General features: G+C 35.1%; 1 protein-coding gene across 2 annotated transcripts in view; it reads right to left on the bottom strand.

Annotated features, from left to right (window-relative positions):
* LOC149786106 (glutamate receptor ionotropic, NMDA 1-like) overlaps positions 1 to 19,853 on the bottom strand; it is a 108,139-nt gene that overhangs the window by 24,874 nt on the left and 63,412 nt on the right. For both annotated transcript variants that reach the window (XM_089976421.1, XM_089976422.1), the window contains exons 14-16: positions 17,237 to 17,394; positions 12,345 to 12,622; positions 623 to 768 (exon numbers count right to left, since the gene is read on the bottom strand). In XM_089976421.1, coding sequence (XP_089832547.1) covers positions 623 to 768; positions 12,345 to 12,622; positions 17,237 to 17,394 — 582 coding nt within the window. The remainder of the gene's footprint in view (positions 1 to 622; positions 769 to 12,344; positions 12,623 to 17,236; positions 17,395 to 19,853) is intronic.

Here is a 19,853-nt window from a genome sequence, read left to right as displayed (position 1 = left end):
CATATAGTAAGGGAATACTCCAGGAATGTAGGGATTTGAAAGCAGCTTCAAATTCTTTGCAGCATGTGATAGGTAAAAATATGGAAATCAACTACTTGTCAAAAGATGGTGGTTCATAGTTGCCCATGGTCTCATGAAGACCAAAAATGTAATGTGCTTGTCACCAGTCTCAAACGGTTAATATAAAAAAGCACAGAATTTAAATTGACAGAAAATGACTAAAATGGATTACATGAAAAGAAGTTAGTAATACAAGAAACATGCAAAATGCAATGGAACAACACATAACACATGCAGTGCAGTGAGTGGGTCAGTCTACATTAGGAATGTTATAATACAATCTGCTGATTGAATAACCAAGTGAAATAAATGAACATTTGAATATAAAAGTAAGAAATGTCATTTAATTTTTTTCATAGAATTTCCTTTCCCCAAAAGATTATTTTCTTAATAAGATTTACACACTGGTAGATACATGCTAATTATGAGTCTTTAATAAACTGATGAAACAGAAAATTCATTTAAAAATAATTATTGATCTAGAGATAAAAAGTTATTATTTATACAGTTCACATTATAAAACAGTAGAATTTTTCTTTTACACTAAGTAATGAAATCTTACTGCAATGTTTCCTCTCCAACGGTCAGCAGCATTACGAGCCAGTTCCAGTTCCTTCTCTTTCAGGCCACGATGACGCTTGTATAAAATCTCAATGAAGATCAGGATAACCCCTGCCACAATACCACCTGCCACCATCATGAAAACACCTAGTCATGGAAAGAAAAAAAAAACATTTATTGGTTTTACTGATAAAAATGTACAGAAATGTTCACTTTGTCAAAAATGTCATTCCCACTATCACATACTATTTTGGATGCCTTTTTCCTGCTTAGAAATACTACGTAATGAATGTCATTCCTAATTTGAGACACTATATACTGGACGTCATTCCCCCTTAGAAATACTATGTACTGGATGCCATTGTCACTATGATATACAATATACCAGACGTCATTGCCACAAAGACATGCTATGTATTGGATGATACTGCCACATAGACATAATACGTATTAGATGCCATTGTCACATAGACATACAATGTATTAAATGCCACTGCCACTTAGACATACTATGTATTGGATAATACTGCCACAAAGACATAATATGTATTAGATGTCATTGTCACATAGACACACAATGTACAAGATGCCACTGCCACTTAGACATACCATGTATTGAATGACATTCCTAATTAGACACACTATGGACTAGATATTCCCACTCTGACATACTATGCCATAGGATGCCATTGTCACTAAGATATACAATATACTGAATGACATTGCCACTTAGATATACTATGTATTGGATGCCACTTCCATTTAGACATGTTATGTATTGAATGCCATTTTTAATTAGACACACTACATGTATATTTGATTTAATTATATCTGATTTAATATATACTTATTTCAATTTAATTGTTTGTTTGTCAGTTTTCAATTTTTATGCTATTGTAATGTAAATTTATTCACTGGAGATGAGACTTCTTCCAGAAAATAGTTTGACCTTGACTGTTCATTTTAGTAAACACCAGGCGTTGACCTGGATCTTAACCTTGATTCAAAATTTATTAACACTACGTCAGCAAGTTTTTTTTTATATTTATTTTAAGAGTGAGATTGAGGCTGTATTGAATACATGACCCAAGCTTTTAGTGAAGTAAACAACTTTTAGTAAAATGATTGGGTTTTATCAAGGACACAGAGGGGCTATGTGACTTTTTTGATATGTAAACATGACCATGTGACCCTTATCCGAGGCGTAAAGAGAATTAAAGACAGTTGGGCTTTTTTCTTTACACTGGAAGGTGTTGTGTCATTTGGAGTTATTTCAAATTACTTGGATTCAAAAGGATTAATTCTATTTTCCTGGAAGATACATGTGCTCATATGAAATTCCTGAAAAAAGACATTTCTTTAAAATTTTATTTGGGATTTCCAAAACTGGAGGTATAATTGATGGTTGTTTCAGTGTCTCCTTTGTTTATATCTGGTGGATTTGTCTTTTGTTTTCCCCATAGCAATACAGGTCAGCTAATCATTAAAACCCTAAAACTGGCTTGGGTTAAGAGGAAACTTTGTCCTGCAGCTATACCAGTACTTTGATGCATAATTGCCTTTTACTCCATGTCATTAGCACGATTACTGTAGTGTATACTAGTTGCTTACATCAAAAGCAAACTAAAACTCAGTATATATGGTATCAAAATAATTTTTTAAGCATCATTTCTGAAACTTCATTACTATATTTTGGGGATGTTTAAATTTAGAGTAATTGTGTCCATAGTTTGAATCCAAGGGATGAACTTCATTCAGCAGGATGTACTTCATTCTGTGCAAGTTCAAACCTTCAATGTACATGTGGTGTCGATATTATGTATTATCTAGCCTAAATATTAGCATTGAACCAAATCCTGTTGTTGTTCATTTTTGTCATACCAGGATCATATTTTAATGGGTTAGGTATTTTACAATTTCAAGGCAAAACAAAACCTAATTACTGATGTTCTAACCAGATGCGAGAGGTCGTGGGTTTGATCCCTGGGCGAGTCATACCAAAGACTTACAAAAATGGTACTAACAGCTGCCTCGCTTGGCGCTCAGCATTAAGAGGTTAGTGTTAGGACTGGTTGGCCTGGTGTCAGGCTAATGTGACTGGGTGGGACATCATCTATGTAGGGAAAAGGCTTATTGCAATGGAATACTGATGACACAAGATTTGGTAATGATGGGATTCGGCAATTCTGCAAAGAATATTGCTTACTGGATAATCTGCTCATTTACTGGATTATTAAAGTTACAAATGTTAACTGCTAAGTCTCACATGATAACTGTTCTATTTAGTGATGTGAGGCAGGTAGGGCTGGTCCCTTTGTTTAAAGTGACTATCCCATATGGTTTTTACACATTCCATGATTTTGACAACTGGGAATGCTCTCCTACATCACATTAACATAAATGTCCAAATATCTAGAATTGGCTTGGAATGGTCAGAGGAAACTCAGACTAGAAAATCAGGTACAAGAAATAGTTGGTCTGAATGCTTACATGACTAGCATGACTTGTACTGTAATGGTGTGATTAGCAATGAAGCACATAAAGCACGGAACCAGACTAATAAATAATCAGCCAGTCTTAACAAGAACATACGAAGGACACCCATTTCATTTTTGGGGGTTGGATAATATGTGACACAAATGTGTGCAATAAGCCATTCTAAAAAAATACTAGTGGAGCAAGTCATCATAGAAGAAACAGCTTTATGAAGACTAGCTTGTTTTGACAGGTAACAATTCAGTGGACAATCACCATTTTCCACTAGGTATCATTACATTATAAATTTGCCTTATACTGATTTTATAACTGCAAACATAGCATTGCTGTATTTAAATGACTTTCTTTGAAATTTAAATTTTAAACTTATTTGTTGATAACCAGGATTAAAAGTCCTAGCTCATTAGCATTTCAACATAATTCTAGTTTAACATACTGTGCATTTCATTGTTTAGTTTCACTACTATTTTATTCTGACAGTTTTAGTGATGAATTTTTTATTTTTATGAAATGTACCATATATACTCACTTAGTCCAACCGCAAACCGCACAGACCCAAATCTGCCATATCATAATGTGCAGATCTGGGTCTGTGCAGTTTGTTTGGATTAATCAGCAGAACAAAAAACACAGACCCTGATCTGCAGGTGTATTAAGCTATGACAGATCAGGATCTTTGTTCTTTTCCAGTTTGCCTCAACTTATAAGGGACTACATATCGTAATTACATTTACTTTTCAGAAAGAATCCAATTATCCCTAACATACTCAACTTTTCTACATTCCTGCAAAACTCAGGATCATACATTATCGATAAAGCACATTGAGAGCTGGCCCTGTATATAAATAACAATTTTACCCTGTCTTTTATATGCAGATTTCACTGGATATTAATTTTGTGATACAATTGGAATAAAAATCAGCTATACACCATTCTGAGTCTGACATACAGGATCTGAGCCTAGACAGTGCCTACACAGATATAGTTAGGAGTCTGACATACAGGATCTGAGCCTGGACAGTGCCTACACAGATATAGTTAGGAGTCTGACATACAGGATCTGGGCCTGGACAGTGCCTACACAGATATAGTTAGGTGTCTTACATACAGGATCTGAGCCTGAGCAGTGCCTACATATAGTTAGGAATGGTATTTATCTCTTTATTCATGTTTAAATATGCCAAGAGAATGAAAATATTTAATACAGTCAACAAGATGGCTCCACTCTCTTACAGCTGTGAATGGATACAAATACAAATTTGTTGCACAAAATAGAAACTTCAAACTATTCTTATTTCTTTTAGTGATTGGTTGTCTTACAATCAGTGATTGGTTATTTGCCTTACAATTAGTGATTGGTTGTTTTTCTTACAATTAGTGATTGGTTATTTGGTTGTCTTACATTTAGTGATTGGTTGTCTTACAATCAGTGATTGGTTATTTGTCTTACAATCAGTAACTAGTTATTTGCCTTACAATTAGTGATTGGTTGTCTTAAAATTAGTGATTGGTTATTTGTCTTACAATTAGTAATTGGATATTTGTCTTATAATTAGTGACTGGTTATTTGTCTTACAATTACGGATTGGTTATCTTACAATTATTGTTTGTTTGTCTTACAGTTAGTGACTGGTTATTTGTCTTACAATTAGTGATTGGTTGTCTTACATTTAGTAATTGGTTGTCTTACAATTAGTGATTGGTTGTCTTACAATCAGTGATTGGTCATTTGTCTTACAATTAGTGACTGGTTATCTGTCTTACAATTAGTGACTGGTTATCTGTCTCACAATTAGTGATTGGTTGTCTTACAATCAGTGGTTGGATATTTGTCTAACAATTAGTGATTGGTTGTCCTTTAATCTGTGATTGGATATTTGTCATACAATTAGTGATTGGTTGTCTTATAGTTAGTGTTTGGTTATTTGTCTTACATAGTTAGGAAGAAGGACATGGATCTAAGACTTGGCAAGCTTACAGCATCTGTTAGCTAGAGTTTCCCATCTAGATTCTTTCAGGACATTTTCAGCTACAGTAGATCCAGTGGCACCAGTATCAATATGCATTACTGCAATTTTTATCTTCTCTATTTGCTCCTCTTTGCTGATAGTACAAATATCCCAACCAGTGTATTATATATGTTCAATAAAAGCAAAGCAAGTAATTCCAATTATGTCCTATGTAATTTTAACTTTAGTACACTGCAGTCAATTTGACATTTTCACTCCCTAACCCCTTGCCTAATGTAACAAATAATGTTGATAAATAAATGTAGTGTCTGCTGTTTTTTTATATCAGATACAGTGTAAGAACATCATTCTCATGGGAATAAGGTTAAATCATAAAATACCATTATAATACCAAGAAGCCAGACTAGTGAATTTGTCTAAGGTTTGCTTCATGGTTCCCACACTTTTTTAAAGATAAATTTCCAGGTCATTTCCAGGGTTTTTCCAGGATGAAATTACTTTTTTCAAGGTTCACATATGACCATTACTGAATGGAATTAAAGAACATTTTAGATTATAAAACATGCATTTTTTAAATCTAAAGATGTTTCTCTTTCAAGATTCTCCAAAAACATCGAAGTCAGAAAAGATGATCATGTACAAAACCACAAAATGTATCACACAAAACAAGTTACATTATATTCCTATAAATTGGCATGTAAAGTCATTTCAATGTACAGAATAAAAATTCTAACTTTATTTTGCTGCATTATCTTGCTAGGTGGGAACAATATAATGAACATAAATTATGTTTAGTTTCCTTTCAAACCTTTAGCAATATATATATAATGAAAATACTTCTTTCAATAGTAATAATATGAAAGAAACTTTTAATATGCATTGTGATATTAATTGTGCAACATCAACTGTTATTTATTTGATAACATGCAAAAAATGTGGCATCCAATATGTTGGACAAACCAGTCAACAAATATCTAAACATATGAACCAACATAGATCAGATATAAAAAATTATATCAATCAATCATTTTCATCTCATGTTGCCGCACATTTTAACAAAAATTTCCATACAAAAGGTCTAAATTCAAAAACACTATATGACATTTAGTAATTTTTTTTTGTTCTGAATTATGTCCCCTGTTTACAATTAGATAAGAATATTTCATATTATTTTACTTTGCAGAAAATCTTAATTGGTAGAAGTATAATCTAATAACATAAAAATAAGTTTACTAATACTTTAAAAATGAAAGTGAATTTGTAAATTAATTTTCAATATAATGTGATTAATTATTTATAAAATACTTGACAGTAAGTGATACCAATTATGCACACCATATTTTTTATTACAGTCAAACCCGGTTATCTCGATTACGTCGGAGGTGTAAAAAAATCGTCGACATAACCGGGTCCCGAGATATCCGGGTTCATAAAAACCGGTAATTTTAAAAATGTCCTTGAGCATTACTCCTGTCTCTTGCTGGTGTTTACTGGAATCCCCTCCCACTGCATGTTACAATAAAATAAACAAAACGCTTAATTGATAATAAAATGAAATGAACTAACCTGGTGTTGTTATCATTTATTCCTTTTTTATCATCATAAGTAATTTATTAAAGAAAAAATATATCTATGAACTCCTTATATCACATGTAGCGTATGCATCCATTACTGTAGTGTGCATCACTTATGTCAGATAACACACGACGCATTTTTATAATTGATGTGAATATTGAAAAACAAATCATGTTTGGTTGTACTCAGAGGTTTGAATATGTTATCAGATTGAAAAATGGATCAAAGAAAATCACAAACGAAAGAGTGAGAGAGAAACATCCACCGATTGCTTTCAGGCACCCGCCATTCACGCATAACGCGGTGTTAGGTGCAAAATAACCAAGATTGTATTATATCCAGGTTAATATATGACAGTATCTCGCAGATAAAGATCAATAAATGTTTTTGAAAATACATGTACATGTACATGTACATTGACTGTGAGTGCAAATGACACTCCTTTCGCTAGCATGGGTTACAAAGAGTATTTATTAAAGCAAGTTAATGTTGAGTAGACTACTTACCCCGCAGGCATCAATGCGAGTTTGTATCAATTATGATTCCAGATGGCAAATAAATAGATGCGCGGGTGGTGAATAAACACATCCGGTAGCGAGCAGTAAACTAATTCTTTGAACTTACCGGCAGGATATCAAATACAAAGGTTATTTTATTGCAAAGCAAACCGACCCTACAGTTTGAAAAACGAAAGATCGCATTGATAATAGACAACTGCCGTGCTCACCCACGTGTAGAAGGGTTACAAGCAATCACAGTGTATTTTCTTCCTCCCAATGCTACCAGTAAGCTTCAGCCACTCGACCAAGGAATAATTCAGGCTTTTAAAATCCATTATCGGAAAGCTTTAGTTTGCAATTATTTGCTTGCAGTTGAGGAAAAGCGATCCTATAAACCAACTCTGCTAGACGCCATCATGTATGCCCGTACAGCTTGGAACAGTGTATCGCCGAAAACCATTCAAAACTGCTGGTTCCATTGTATTTTTCCGGAAATTTCTGATGAAGAATTTCACCAGCAGTGTTTAATTGCACAAGAAATTAAAGAGCCTCAATCAGAAATAGGTCTTGAAGCGATGGCTGATGAGATTGCGGACTCCATAGGCATTGCTCGGGATGAATTTTCTAATTATGTTCACGTGGATGATGATGCCAATGCCTATGGTGAACTTACTGATGAGGAAATAATCCAATCGGTGACAACGAAGCAGATACAATCATGCAAGCAAGATGATGATGATGATGATGATGATCAGCCTATCACTATCCCAAGCTACAGTGAAATGGCTGAATGCATTAAAAAAATGAAATTGTTTGTGGCAAGTGTCGACGGTGCCGAGCATATGTATGAAAACGTAAGTGCTTTTGAATCGTTCTTGTACAATTTCTGTGAGATTGACGTTAAAAAGTTGCATTTCGTCGAATTAAGCGGGTCCACATGTTACTTCGGACCGAAACTTATGCCCGACATAACCGGGTTATCGACTTAACAGAGGTCGAGATAAGCGGGTAAAAAATAGCATAACAAAGAAGAATTTTTTCGGGACCGGACCAAAACGCTCGACATAAGAGGGTTGTCGAGATAACCGAGGTCGAGATAAGTGGGTTTGACTGTATATAAATTGAGTTCTGATAGTCTATTTAACAGGCTTAAATAAAAAACTATAAAGGTTGGAACCCACTAGGGACAAATCCGGATTAGGAGTCCTTGGCTTCTCCAAAGCTCAATGGAGAACCAAGTAATCGACAAGGAGAATCAAACCGGACAAATACAATCAATAAATAGCAACTGTAGGGCCCAGAAGTAGGAAAAGATAATTAACTAATTAATAGGAGTAAACCAAAGTAGACCAATAATAGAAACACGCCAAAATTAGGGAAATATAGGAAACATTAACAGAACAAAAACCGGAATATAAGACCTTGACTTATTCTAGCACTACAGGGAATAGACAAGGACAACTAAACCAGGAACAAACAATCAAATTAATAACAACCCATAGGACATTAGCGTAGAAAGAGACAAATATCCAATTCAAACTTCACCCTAACTCATAGGACTTTAGTGTAGAAAGAGCAAAATATCCATTAAAACACGCAAATTAAGCTGATAAATTTAGGACTTGGGGGAAGAAAAAAAAAGTCTACTCTACTCACCTACCCAGCCCTATTCCCTCCTTAATCATAACACTCCTAACAACATCCAACCACTAACAATGTCTGATAACCAACTCCACTACCTAAGAATCAACCTCATAGTAACTATCGTCAGGACCCAAAATTAGATTATATAAGGTAGTCTCCAAGCCCAAAGACTATCAGGCCCGGCAGCACAAGGCTGCAATAAACAACTCGAATTAGGCCATAGGACCCCAAAAACTAGAACATACATGTATAAGGTAGTCTCAAAACCCAAAGACTATCAGGTCCAACAGCACAATGCTGTACCAAACCTTAACCTAAACAACAATGACCCCAAATTAACTACATATAAGGTAGTCTAAAAACCCAAAGACTATCAGGGCCAGCAGCACAAGGCTGCAAATAAAAACACCAATTAGGAACTAGAACCCAAACCCACCAATCAACATCAACCACTATGCTCCTATGAGCAAGGTGGATTAAGGACCCAACACCTAATGAGTCTGCCCCAACATAAGGCAACTATCATAACCATCTAAACTCTTAACACCCTCTTTAACCAAACTCTATAATAACAACAGCACAGAGTTATTCTTTATTCCAAATTCAAGAGATGGTTTTAGACCACGGATACCTGGATGTCGAAAGCACTACAGACCAGCGCTACCTCCACCCGAACCCAAACCCCACCTCGTTTGCCATGGCCAGAAACCAAATCTAAACGTGCAGTGCACAAAACATAAAGTGACCTTAATATAACCACTATCATTGCAACTGAAAACCGAGTGTGTGCTGGGTCCAATCCCACTCAATTAGGCCCTACACTCAGACCGACAGGCACAAATGATGCCTCGATCTGACGGCCCAATTAATAAGTGTTCCCTGAACACATTAAAGCCTGGGGGAAGCGGCATCTTTCCTCCCCCCAGGAGTAATCAAAAAGCCACCGGTGGTGGCATTAACCAGTGGTAAATGTCCCCAGTTGGACGCACACCACTTTAATTCTAGCAAACAACAACAATATTTAACAGTTGTGAAGATTATATTAGTATATATATTTTATATATATATCTTTCTAATTTTATTTTTATTTTATTAATATTTTATATTTTTTTCTTTTTTTTCTTTCTTTCTTTTTTTTTTCTATTTATTTATTTTCTATACCTCTAATAAGTGTGCATTATACATAATACAAATATTACTAAAACTGTTTATCTCTATTTATTAATAAATTTTACATATAGTTATCAGTAGAGATATATGTATCTTTAAGATCCAGTTTTATATATTTTTATGTATTAAGATATCATTAATCTTTGCCGTATATGCATATCTCCATGTAAATTATTCGTTAAAGTATAAGATAATTATGTTAAAAATGTAAGCTATGACATCATCTTGTTTATGTCATATTGTTTATTTCACTGATCACTTAGAAACAACATATTTAATGACGTAAGCAATGATGTTGAATTCAGTTTTAATTCAGTCTGATGAAGCATTAAAGCAAAACCGGTCACACATTCTACGTGTTGGTGTTGTTTATTTTATAATTTATATATATATATATATATATATATATATATATATATATATATATATGCATCTTATAGAAAGTAAACAGTTCCTATTAAAGTATATATAAAAAACAATAAACACAAATAATTAGGATCTTGCCTTGTAACGAAAAGAGTTTAACCCTGAATTTATCTATGCCAATAAAATTCCAAACAATATTTTTCAAACAACCTAATCTCCTTCAGACAATCGGTTACAAATCCATTATTTAAAAAACATTTTCCAAAGGGTTGATTTAAATTTTGACAAAAGACTTTCAAAATTGTATTCTGTTGTATTAAAAAGGACTGAATTTTCTGTAAAATCAACATGTCTTCTTGTAATTCGTTAAACCAGTCCCCAAACCTGTATTGATACAGGGGCTCGTATTGTTTTTTAATATATAATACAAGGGATGACAATTTATCATTTCAGCTCTGAGATTCAACAATCTGGACTAAAAATTTGGCTTAAAACGAATAGCACTCCATTTTCTAATCCAAATTTCCTCTGAATATTCCCACACAATTTTTCATATTTGACATTTAGGTTGGGTTCTGGGGTCATTGCAATTGCATATAAAAAATTTGGAATTTGCCACCACCGTGCTGTAGTGACATATGGTGGTCACTAACCAGCAGGCCTAGAGAATTTCAACTTATGTTATATCGACTCATACCTGCATGAAATTGATAGGAAAATGATTTATTTTCTCAGAAATGGCAAGTATTATAATCGTTATGTCGTTAATCCACTGACAGACATGACGAAACTACGGTGTAGATGAAACCTGACCCAGTACTCGCCATTTGCATTACTATTCACACGACTTCACAAAACTCAAATGACGACATCAAAAGTCCAACAGTCACGTGATATCAACAACAAACTTCCTTATAATGTTGTTGTACAGAAATTCAATTACATTAAATGAAAGTCGGTTACTTTTTGTAAAAACTAGCAATCTGGCCAGTCTGATTTATCAAGCAGAGAGTACATGTCAACGTGGTAGTCACATGATACAACAAAACTCCAGAAGTTGTTCTCGGAATATACAAATATGGAGATTTTTGTGTTCTTTCGTTTTTTGTATTTTTATTACAACCAGTATATGACTTTCATTTAATATTTTTTTTTACTTTTTCCTCTGCAACATTCAATAATGTGGGTTGTTAGATTTGTGTACTCATGTGACTAGCAATGCAAATTGCGAGTACCAGGTCACATTTCATCAATGACGTAGTTTTTCCTTGTCTTTCAGCAGATTAAAGACATAACAATTTTAATACTCACAATTTCTGACAAAATAAGGAGTTTTGATATCAATTTCATTCATGTATCACTCGATCTAACAATGTTTAAAGTTTGCTAGGTCATCTGGAAAGTGGCAACGCTTTGCCACGACCATGTTGGCCTCTTGTGATGCTAGACTGGTTTTCATACATTCCATGTATGGAAAGATACGGATATAATGCTGACTTTGAAAATAAAAGTCTACTAGACGAATCTAATCCACTGGGCATTTGGATTGACTCAGCATATATGTTTATTGCAAGCAATCAAATGGTTCATACTGCACCCTCCCAATATTCTGGTTAGAACTCGATACATTTAACTCAGTTTAGTTACAACTCAATTACATGATTGTTTCGGGCATCAAGAGGTGATGGAAAATTCCTGGGGTTTTTCTGACTTTCATCAATATTTGCAAAATTCAAGAACTTTTCACGGTCAGGAAAAAGTTATCATTTTTCCTGACTTTTTCCCAATTTTTCAGTAGCGTGGGAACCCTGTTTGCTTATTACCGAAACAAAACTTCCCTAAGCAGCATTTTCTAAAATTTATTAAAAGTGGGATGTAGGCTTCTCATCACTTCCTTCTCTACTTACTACCTGACACTCACTACCATATAATATCGATTAACTTATTTTATAAATGCATAACAAGCACATATGCAAGACTCTGAAACCGAATGATACTGTACCAGCCATATTAGTCAGGCCCAGGGTAGCAGGAGTTTGTCCTCTCTCTGGACAGGCTGTGCTCTCCACAAGTATCCACTTATTGTCCAATTTTTCCATCTGTCCACCCTCATGTAGTTCCAGTATAGCCAGTGAAACCTGCTGGGTCCAAGGACTTCCCTTTTGAAGCCCAATTCCCATCCCAGACCGACCAAACAACTCTCCTGCCACCATTAGGTCACATTCATTAGCAGCTTCATACTCCAGCCGTGATGAATCCCATATAAAAGCTTGAAGGCGACTGCAAAGATGCACAAGAAAACTAGAAATGTGCCTACATGACAGGGATGCCCCTGCTGCCCCCTTTTACTTGAATGAATATTGCAAGAAGAAAGATCAGGAATGGACATATCTATGAACAAACAAAAGAACATTTAGATAGGATAAAAGGGGCATAACTCTAGAAAATCATCAGAGCATGACAACAGTACACAATCACCATAAATCATTGTCTGTGAAATTTCAGGGCAATACATTAAAAGTTGAGAAATGAATTATCACATAAAGTAAATGCCATAAATACTCGATTATATGTTGAGTCCAACTGCAAACTGCACATTCCCAGATTTGCTGGTACATTATGTGCTGGCAGATTTGGGTCTGTAATGTTTGTTAGGAGTAATCATTAAAACAAAGAACACAGACCCTGATCTGCAGGCACATTATACTACAGCAGATTAGGATCTTTGTTGTTTGCAGTTTGCTTTGACTTATCAGCGTGTATATATGGTACCTTAACACCAAAGAGGCATAACTATGAAAATTGTAAGACTGTGACAGCAGAAAAACATGTCATTAATATCTGCAAAGTTTCAAGACTGTCCTTGTAAAGATGCAGAGTAGTTGTACACACAAGAATAATGCAGCACTTTGGCACACACACACACATACACACACAAGCAAAACATCTGTACATGGATTCTGGATGGATGGACAAGCCTAATGCTCTATTGTCATGTAGATTTCAATTTAAAGCTAACTTCTCTTACTCCAAAATTTCTTAAACAAGAATTGTGTCTATAAAACTCATATGACCCTACCAAAGTAAAAGAAACAAGAGTCACTCGAAGAAACTGACACTCTATTGGCTGAAAAGAATTTCCAGGAATTCAAGACAAGTTCATTGCTTGCTCTTAACTGCTGAACGTTTAAACTGTCTCCAATATTGTTCATCAATAAAAAGATATTCAAATTAGCTGCTGCAGTGGCCATATTGGATTTCAGATTGATACCATTTTCATTTAAGATCAAGCAGACATCACTGGAAGTCTTTTGGTGAAGGCCCATGTCAATATGACCATCCATTTCGGGATACCAGTGACAGCAAGATTTTCATGACAGTCATCATGGCAGCCATATTGTACGTACAACTGGCACCATATTCATTTAGAACCAGCTAAATATGATAAGTCTATCTGAGGAAACCCCAAGCTGATCTAAGCATCCATTTAGGAGCAGAGATAACAATATTTTCATGATGACAGCCATGATGGCTATACTGTGGGTCATTTTGGACCGAACAGGAGCAGCATAAGAACTCTTCTAATAAAAACCCTGCATCATAATAACTTTCCATTTAAGAGTAATATGATTTTCAAGCTGTTGTATGGGATGCTCTTGTGGCTTTGAAAGCATAACAGTAGCAACAAATTAAAGATGGCTGCCAGTGGCCATCTTGGATATCAGATTGGCACCATTTTCTTTCTAACTAGACATCATAAGAACTCCTTTGTTGAATGCTTAATGTTGACATGATCAGCCATCTAGGAGAAATAACACAAGCAAGATTTCCAAGATGTTCATTGTGGCAGCCATATTGGAGGCCAGATCAGCACCACTTTCATTTATGTCCAGCTAGACATTCTAAATTGTCTTTCAGTGAAAAACCCAGAATGATACATCCATTCATTCAGGAGTAGTAATAACAAGATTTTCAAGATGGCCATTGTGGTGGCCATTCTGGATGTGTGAGCATTGTATTTAAGGACCAACTAGACATCATATGAAGTCTTTCAATAAAAACCCTATGTTGATACAACCATCCATTCCAGAGTAGTAGTGACAGTAAGATTTTATGATGGCCACTGTGACTGTCATGATGGATAGGCAAATGACACAAGTTTTATTTAGGAATAACTAGATATCATAGGATGTCTTCTGGTGAAAATTCCATGTCAATATGACTTTTGTTCAGAAGAAGTAACAGGATTTTAAAGATTTATTGGCCATATTTTCATTTAGGACCAACTAGATATCACGAGAAGTCTTTTAATGAACCCCCCATGCTGATATGACCATCCACTCAGGATGTTTAGCGACAGCAATATTTTCAAGCTGGCTTCTGTGACAGCCATACTAGACATCAGATCGGAACAATTCTTATTTGTGTCAAAGCAGACATTATCAGAAGTCCTCTGGTGGAAACCCTATGTCAATATAATTTTTCTGTTGAGGAGGAGTTGCAATAAGATTTTCAAAATAGCTGCTGTTACAGCTATGTTGGAAACAAGATTGGCTCTATTTTTATTTAGGACCAACTAGACATCATAAAAAGTCATACAGTCAAACCCCATGTTGATATAACAATTCAATCAGGAGGAGTAAAAATAACAAGATTTTCATGGCAGCCATACTGGATGTCCAGTGGCACCATCTTCATTTAGGACCAACTAGACCATGGGATGAATGTATATGTCAAGTTTTATCGCAATCCTGCCAGGTAATTGTGCTCACATAAATACCCCCACCCTTACCTTATGATGGAGATTAATCTAGTCTAAAAAAGGTACATGACTCTACAGAAATTAATTAATTGAGTTGTCAACATCCATATTTTCTGATAAATGACCATATGTACTTATTTTCACAAAAAAACATTCAAATAAATACATGCATAGTTACATTTGCATATACTGCAACTAGCTGTAAGTTAAAACAGGTAATAACTCTTGTTAAAATCAAGGGAGCAAATGATGACATAATATCACAAAGTTTCATAGCTATCAATAAAAAAATGCAAGAAAATTCCTCGACTACATTATGTTATGAGACAAAAAGGTAATAATTATAACAAGAGGCCCAAATGGACCTGAGATTGCTCACCTGCCTTACATCACTTAATAGTTAACCGTTTCACTAAGCAGGCTTAAAACAAAACCTACACTGAACTCTCTCTCAACTTTATGTAAAGTTGATTTTACCAACATTATCTTTTAAAAATTCTTTTACAAAATAATAGAATAATTCAAATGCAGTCTCTTGCTCATAACTGATGTCACCAAAAATGTTGATGATATAAACCCATTTAACAAGTATAATATAAACTGGATAAGAAATAAAGTGAAAATGAATGGGGAGTTATATTGATGAAACCCTGACAGAGTTATATTGATGGGCCCTGAATGGGGAGTTATATTGATTAAATCCTGAAAGAGTTATACTGATGAGGCCCTGAATGGAAAGTTATACTGTTGAAATCCTGCAAGAGTTATACTGATGAGGCCCAAAATGGGGAGTTATACTTATGAGACCCTGAATGGAGACTTATATTGATGAGACCCTCAATGGGGAGTTCTATTGATGAGACCATCAATCAGGAGTTATAATGATGAGACCCTGAATGGAGAGTTATATTGATGAGGCCCTGAATGGGGAGTTATACTGATGAGACCCTGAATGGGGACTTATACTGATGAGGCCCTGAATGGGGATTTATATTGACTGGGCCCTGAATGGGGAGTTATGTTGATGAGACCATGAATGTGGAGTTATATTGATGGTGCCCTAAATGGGGAGTTATCTTGATGAGACCCTCAATGGGGAGTTACAATGATGAGGCCCTCAATGGGGAGTTATACTGATGAGGCCCTCAAAGGGGAGTTATACTGATGAGGCCCTCAATGGGGAGTTATACTGATGAGGCTCTAAATGGGTTTTATTTCCAGCACTAAAAAGAACTTATGGAAGTGATTGCTGGATTTCAACCAAATCTGGCTAGCAGCTTATACTTATGTGACCCTGAACGAGTTTCATTTCCAGCTATACACATTGTCATTGAGCAGAGTGATGGTCTCTAATTGCCATTACCCCTTTTGTTTCCACAACATAACTTTACAAGGGAATGATTTATCATACACCTCTGGAATGATGACACCTTGAATTAGTTGGATTTCCAGCATTCCCTGTTGTCACTTAGTGAAATTATGTCCCCTGATTGCCCATTCTTCTAACTGTGATTCCTAATATAATTTTTCCTGTTTCTGAGGCCCTGCCAAGCAAACTGTAGTGAGTAGGATCCATTGTGATATCCGTAGTTTGTCTCCTCTGATATTTTGTCCACTGATGCAAAAAGGACATGCAGCTACAAATTGTGCAGACCAAGATCTGTAAACCCATAATGCACTGCAAACAGCTGAAGCATAAGCACATTCCATAATGCAATGCATAACAGTACAGACCCTGATCAGCAATCACAAATGCAATCCAAACAGCAAACAATATAAACTCACCCCATAATACACTTCAAACAGCGAGAACCATGATATACCACACATAAACAGCCAAGTATAAGTCACATGTTAGCACACACTTTGCCTTTTGCTTTACCCAGTTTTGTATGGTATATGACTTATTTACACCTCGCTTGTAAGTTACACAGACTAGTTATGACTGTGCAGGAGTTCTTACTTCCAGCTAGAATAATATTTGAACTCAATACCTTACAGTTTGATAATGGACCAATCATAATATTTTAAATTCATTTAAACAGGAGCTAATCCAAATATTGTTGTCCACAGTTAGATGCATGTTATATTGGGATGCATATTGTATAAAATATTTCATGATAAAAACTTACCCACTCTTAACTGCTTCTATTGCCTCCTCAGCTGTTTCATAATTCAAATCCTCCATCTTACGATACATGGTGGACAACTCAACCTGCCGTTTGAAGTACATCTCAACTGCACTCTTCTTGACTGTGGCATACTTGAAGTTCTCATTTGGATTTCTAAGCTATAAATTATTATTATTATTATTATTATTATTATTATTATCAATGATATTAATGTGATGCTATTGGCAAGAAAAATCAAATCCATAAATAAAAAATACATATAAAGTCAATAAATTCATAACTATATCTGTGTGTAACATATCTGTCAACTTTTCAAAAACCAAGTAGGGAAACTGAATAAAAAAATAGGGAGATTGAGACCCAAAATCGTGAAGTTTCTTGCTTTTTTAAGCCTTGTTTTCACTAAATATTGACCAATCTACCATGTGCAATATGCATGAAATTTTCAAAGGATGTACCATTTCTCCCTGTGACATGCCTTATTTTCCCCCAGGGCGTGCCCTCTTTTCATATTCTGATCAGCTGTGGCCAAACTGCCCAATAGCTAAAGGTTAGTCTTAAGTAAATATGCAAGAAAGCTAGTGTGTCTGTTTGACATTTAATCCTTATCATTGCAATTATCTTTTAAAAAGGACTGGCCCTCCAACATAATTCAAATAAACCATATTCTACAGTGCATTATGTAAACACCAGCAACTGATTGACAAATAAACGAAGCCCTATTTTATCTTAACTAGCAGTGCTTAAATACTCAGTCTGAAGCTATTGTACAAGTACAACTCTTTTTCCCATGTTTTATATCCCACCTAATTTACTTATTCTGAACTCACAAAGCACTTAACATTTGCTGGCAATTTTATTGTTGTGGTTTATGTTTTTTGTTTTGATTTATTTTCTGATTTTAGAATTTGTGTAGGTTATAAAAAACCCTAAACTGACATGAATAATGTTCAAATTTAACATTCTATTTGCTGAAGAAAAAATTCTTCGTAGCCTAATAATAATTATTAAGTCACAACGCTTCACGGGTGATAAAACAGAACATGGCTTCTTTGGATTGCATAAGATATATCTATTTGTTTAGTGTTTTTTTAGGAGAAACGAAAATCAACAGACATAATGAAATAAATAGGAGTTCTCTGCAAAAATCAGGAGATATTATGAAATCGGAAAGTAGGTGAAGAACAACCCCATAAATCGGGAGTTTGTTCCTCCCAGTGTGAGAACTGACAGTTATGGTGTAAAGGACCAACAAGTTGAAAGCTGTTTCATTACCCCCCCAACAAATTGCCATATTGTTTGCAGTCTGTAATAGATTTTTAAATACTTTTTCAGGGTGTATGAATTATTAATAGCATTCTTAAGTATCTCAAATTAAAATTTACTGCCAATAAAGAAAATCATTCCCTGTATGCAAACACTGTAGAGAACAATACAAAACCATGATTTGTATGGGCTGATGATGTTTTAAAAAAACTGCAGACATTATGGTATTACACCACTCCCTCGATAACTCGCGCAAATCGGGGTCCAGAAACATCGACCGCACTATAAGTGAGGCGCGAGTTATCGAGGGACCTATAAAATAAGCCCAAAACCAATAAAGTGATTGACGACATAACGGAGAAATGTGGGGGGTTGGCAGATTATTCTGTTGAATACTCACTTTATAATCGTTCTGAGATTAAATGTTAATAAATATCTCTTCATAACGGTGTACTTTATTATTTCCTCATAGGACAACATTAATTTCAGGATAAATTACAGTATATTGAGGCGATCATCGAAAACATTATTCCACGTGGTTTCCATTCGCTTAACATGTGTACCACTTCACACATTGTGTACTATGTCACTAATTTTTATGTTGAATTGGATACATTCTAGTTTTATTGTTTGATCCAAATTAGAGGTTTTTTTATATACAAAAGATCAACTCTTTTCAAGAAACAGTGTCGATCGAACGATAGAAAGATAAATATTTTTAAATGTGATAGAAGTAAAATGGAAAACAAAAAAAAACAAGGGTTAATCAGTATAGACGTATTTAATTGGTCTACAAATTTAAAACAACGTAAATTAGAACAAGTTAATACTTGCCGTTTGTGCCACGCTTGACAAATATCAATTCACTTTTTAAAAAAATCAGTTATTTTTTTGTGTGTGTTACTCCTTGGTTTCTCTGCTGCTGAGCAAAATCCCTCAGATTTCTCAACTGCATGAGCTTTACGTAGTCAACATTTTGGGTCTCCAGCCACCTTATGGCAATATCAAAATATTTGATTGCTTCCTGTGCAGAGGGCCCACCCCCACGGGTGCAACATCTGCGTCTGCATCACTTTCAACACTTGTGTTACTCCAGTTAGAATCGTCTTCTGCTGCAAATTTGTTCGCTATAGAAATAATTATAGTTTCATCTGACATGTATTCGGCTGTGGGGCAATCATTGTCAGCACAAATCCACTCCTCCATATCAAGAGAAATGCCCGTCTCAGGACCATGAGTCTGTACGAATTTCTCCCAAACAGCCTCGGCATTAATGACATGAGTTTCACTGAAACATTTGAAGTCACTATCATCGTCGTTGTCTCTGTTACTGTTTTGCTTTACGTCAAAG

Source organism: Sinohyriopsis cumingii, chromosome 12 (assembly GCF_028554795.1).
Source record: "Sinohyriopsis cumingii isolate HCF-2022 chromosome 12, ASM2855479v2, whole genome shotgun sequence".
Taxonomy (NCBI): Eukaryota; Metazoa; Mollusca; class Bivalvia; order Unionida; family Unionidae; genus Sinohyriopsis; species Sinohyriopsis cumingii.
This window is presented reverse-complemented; position numbering and strand designations above follow the sequence as displayed.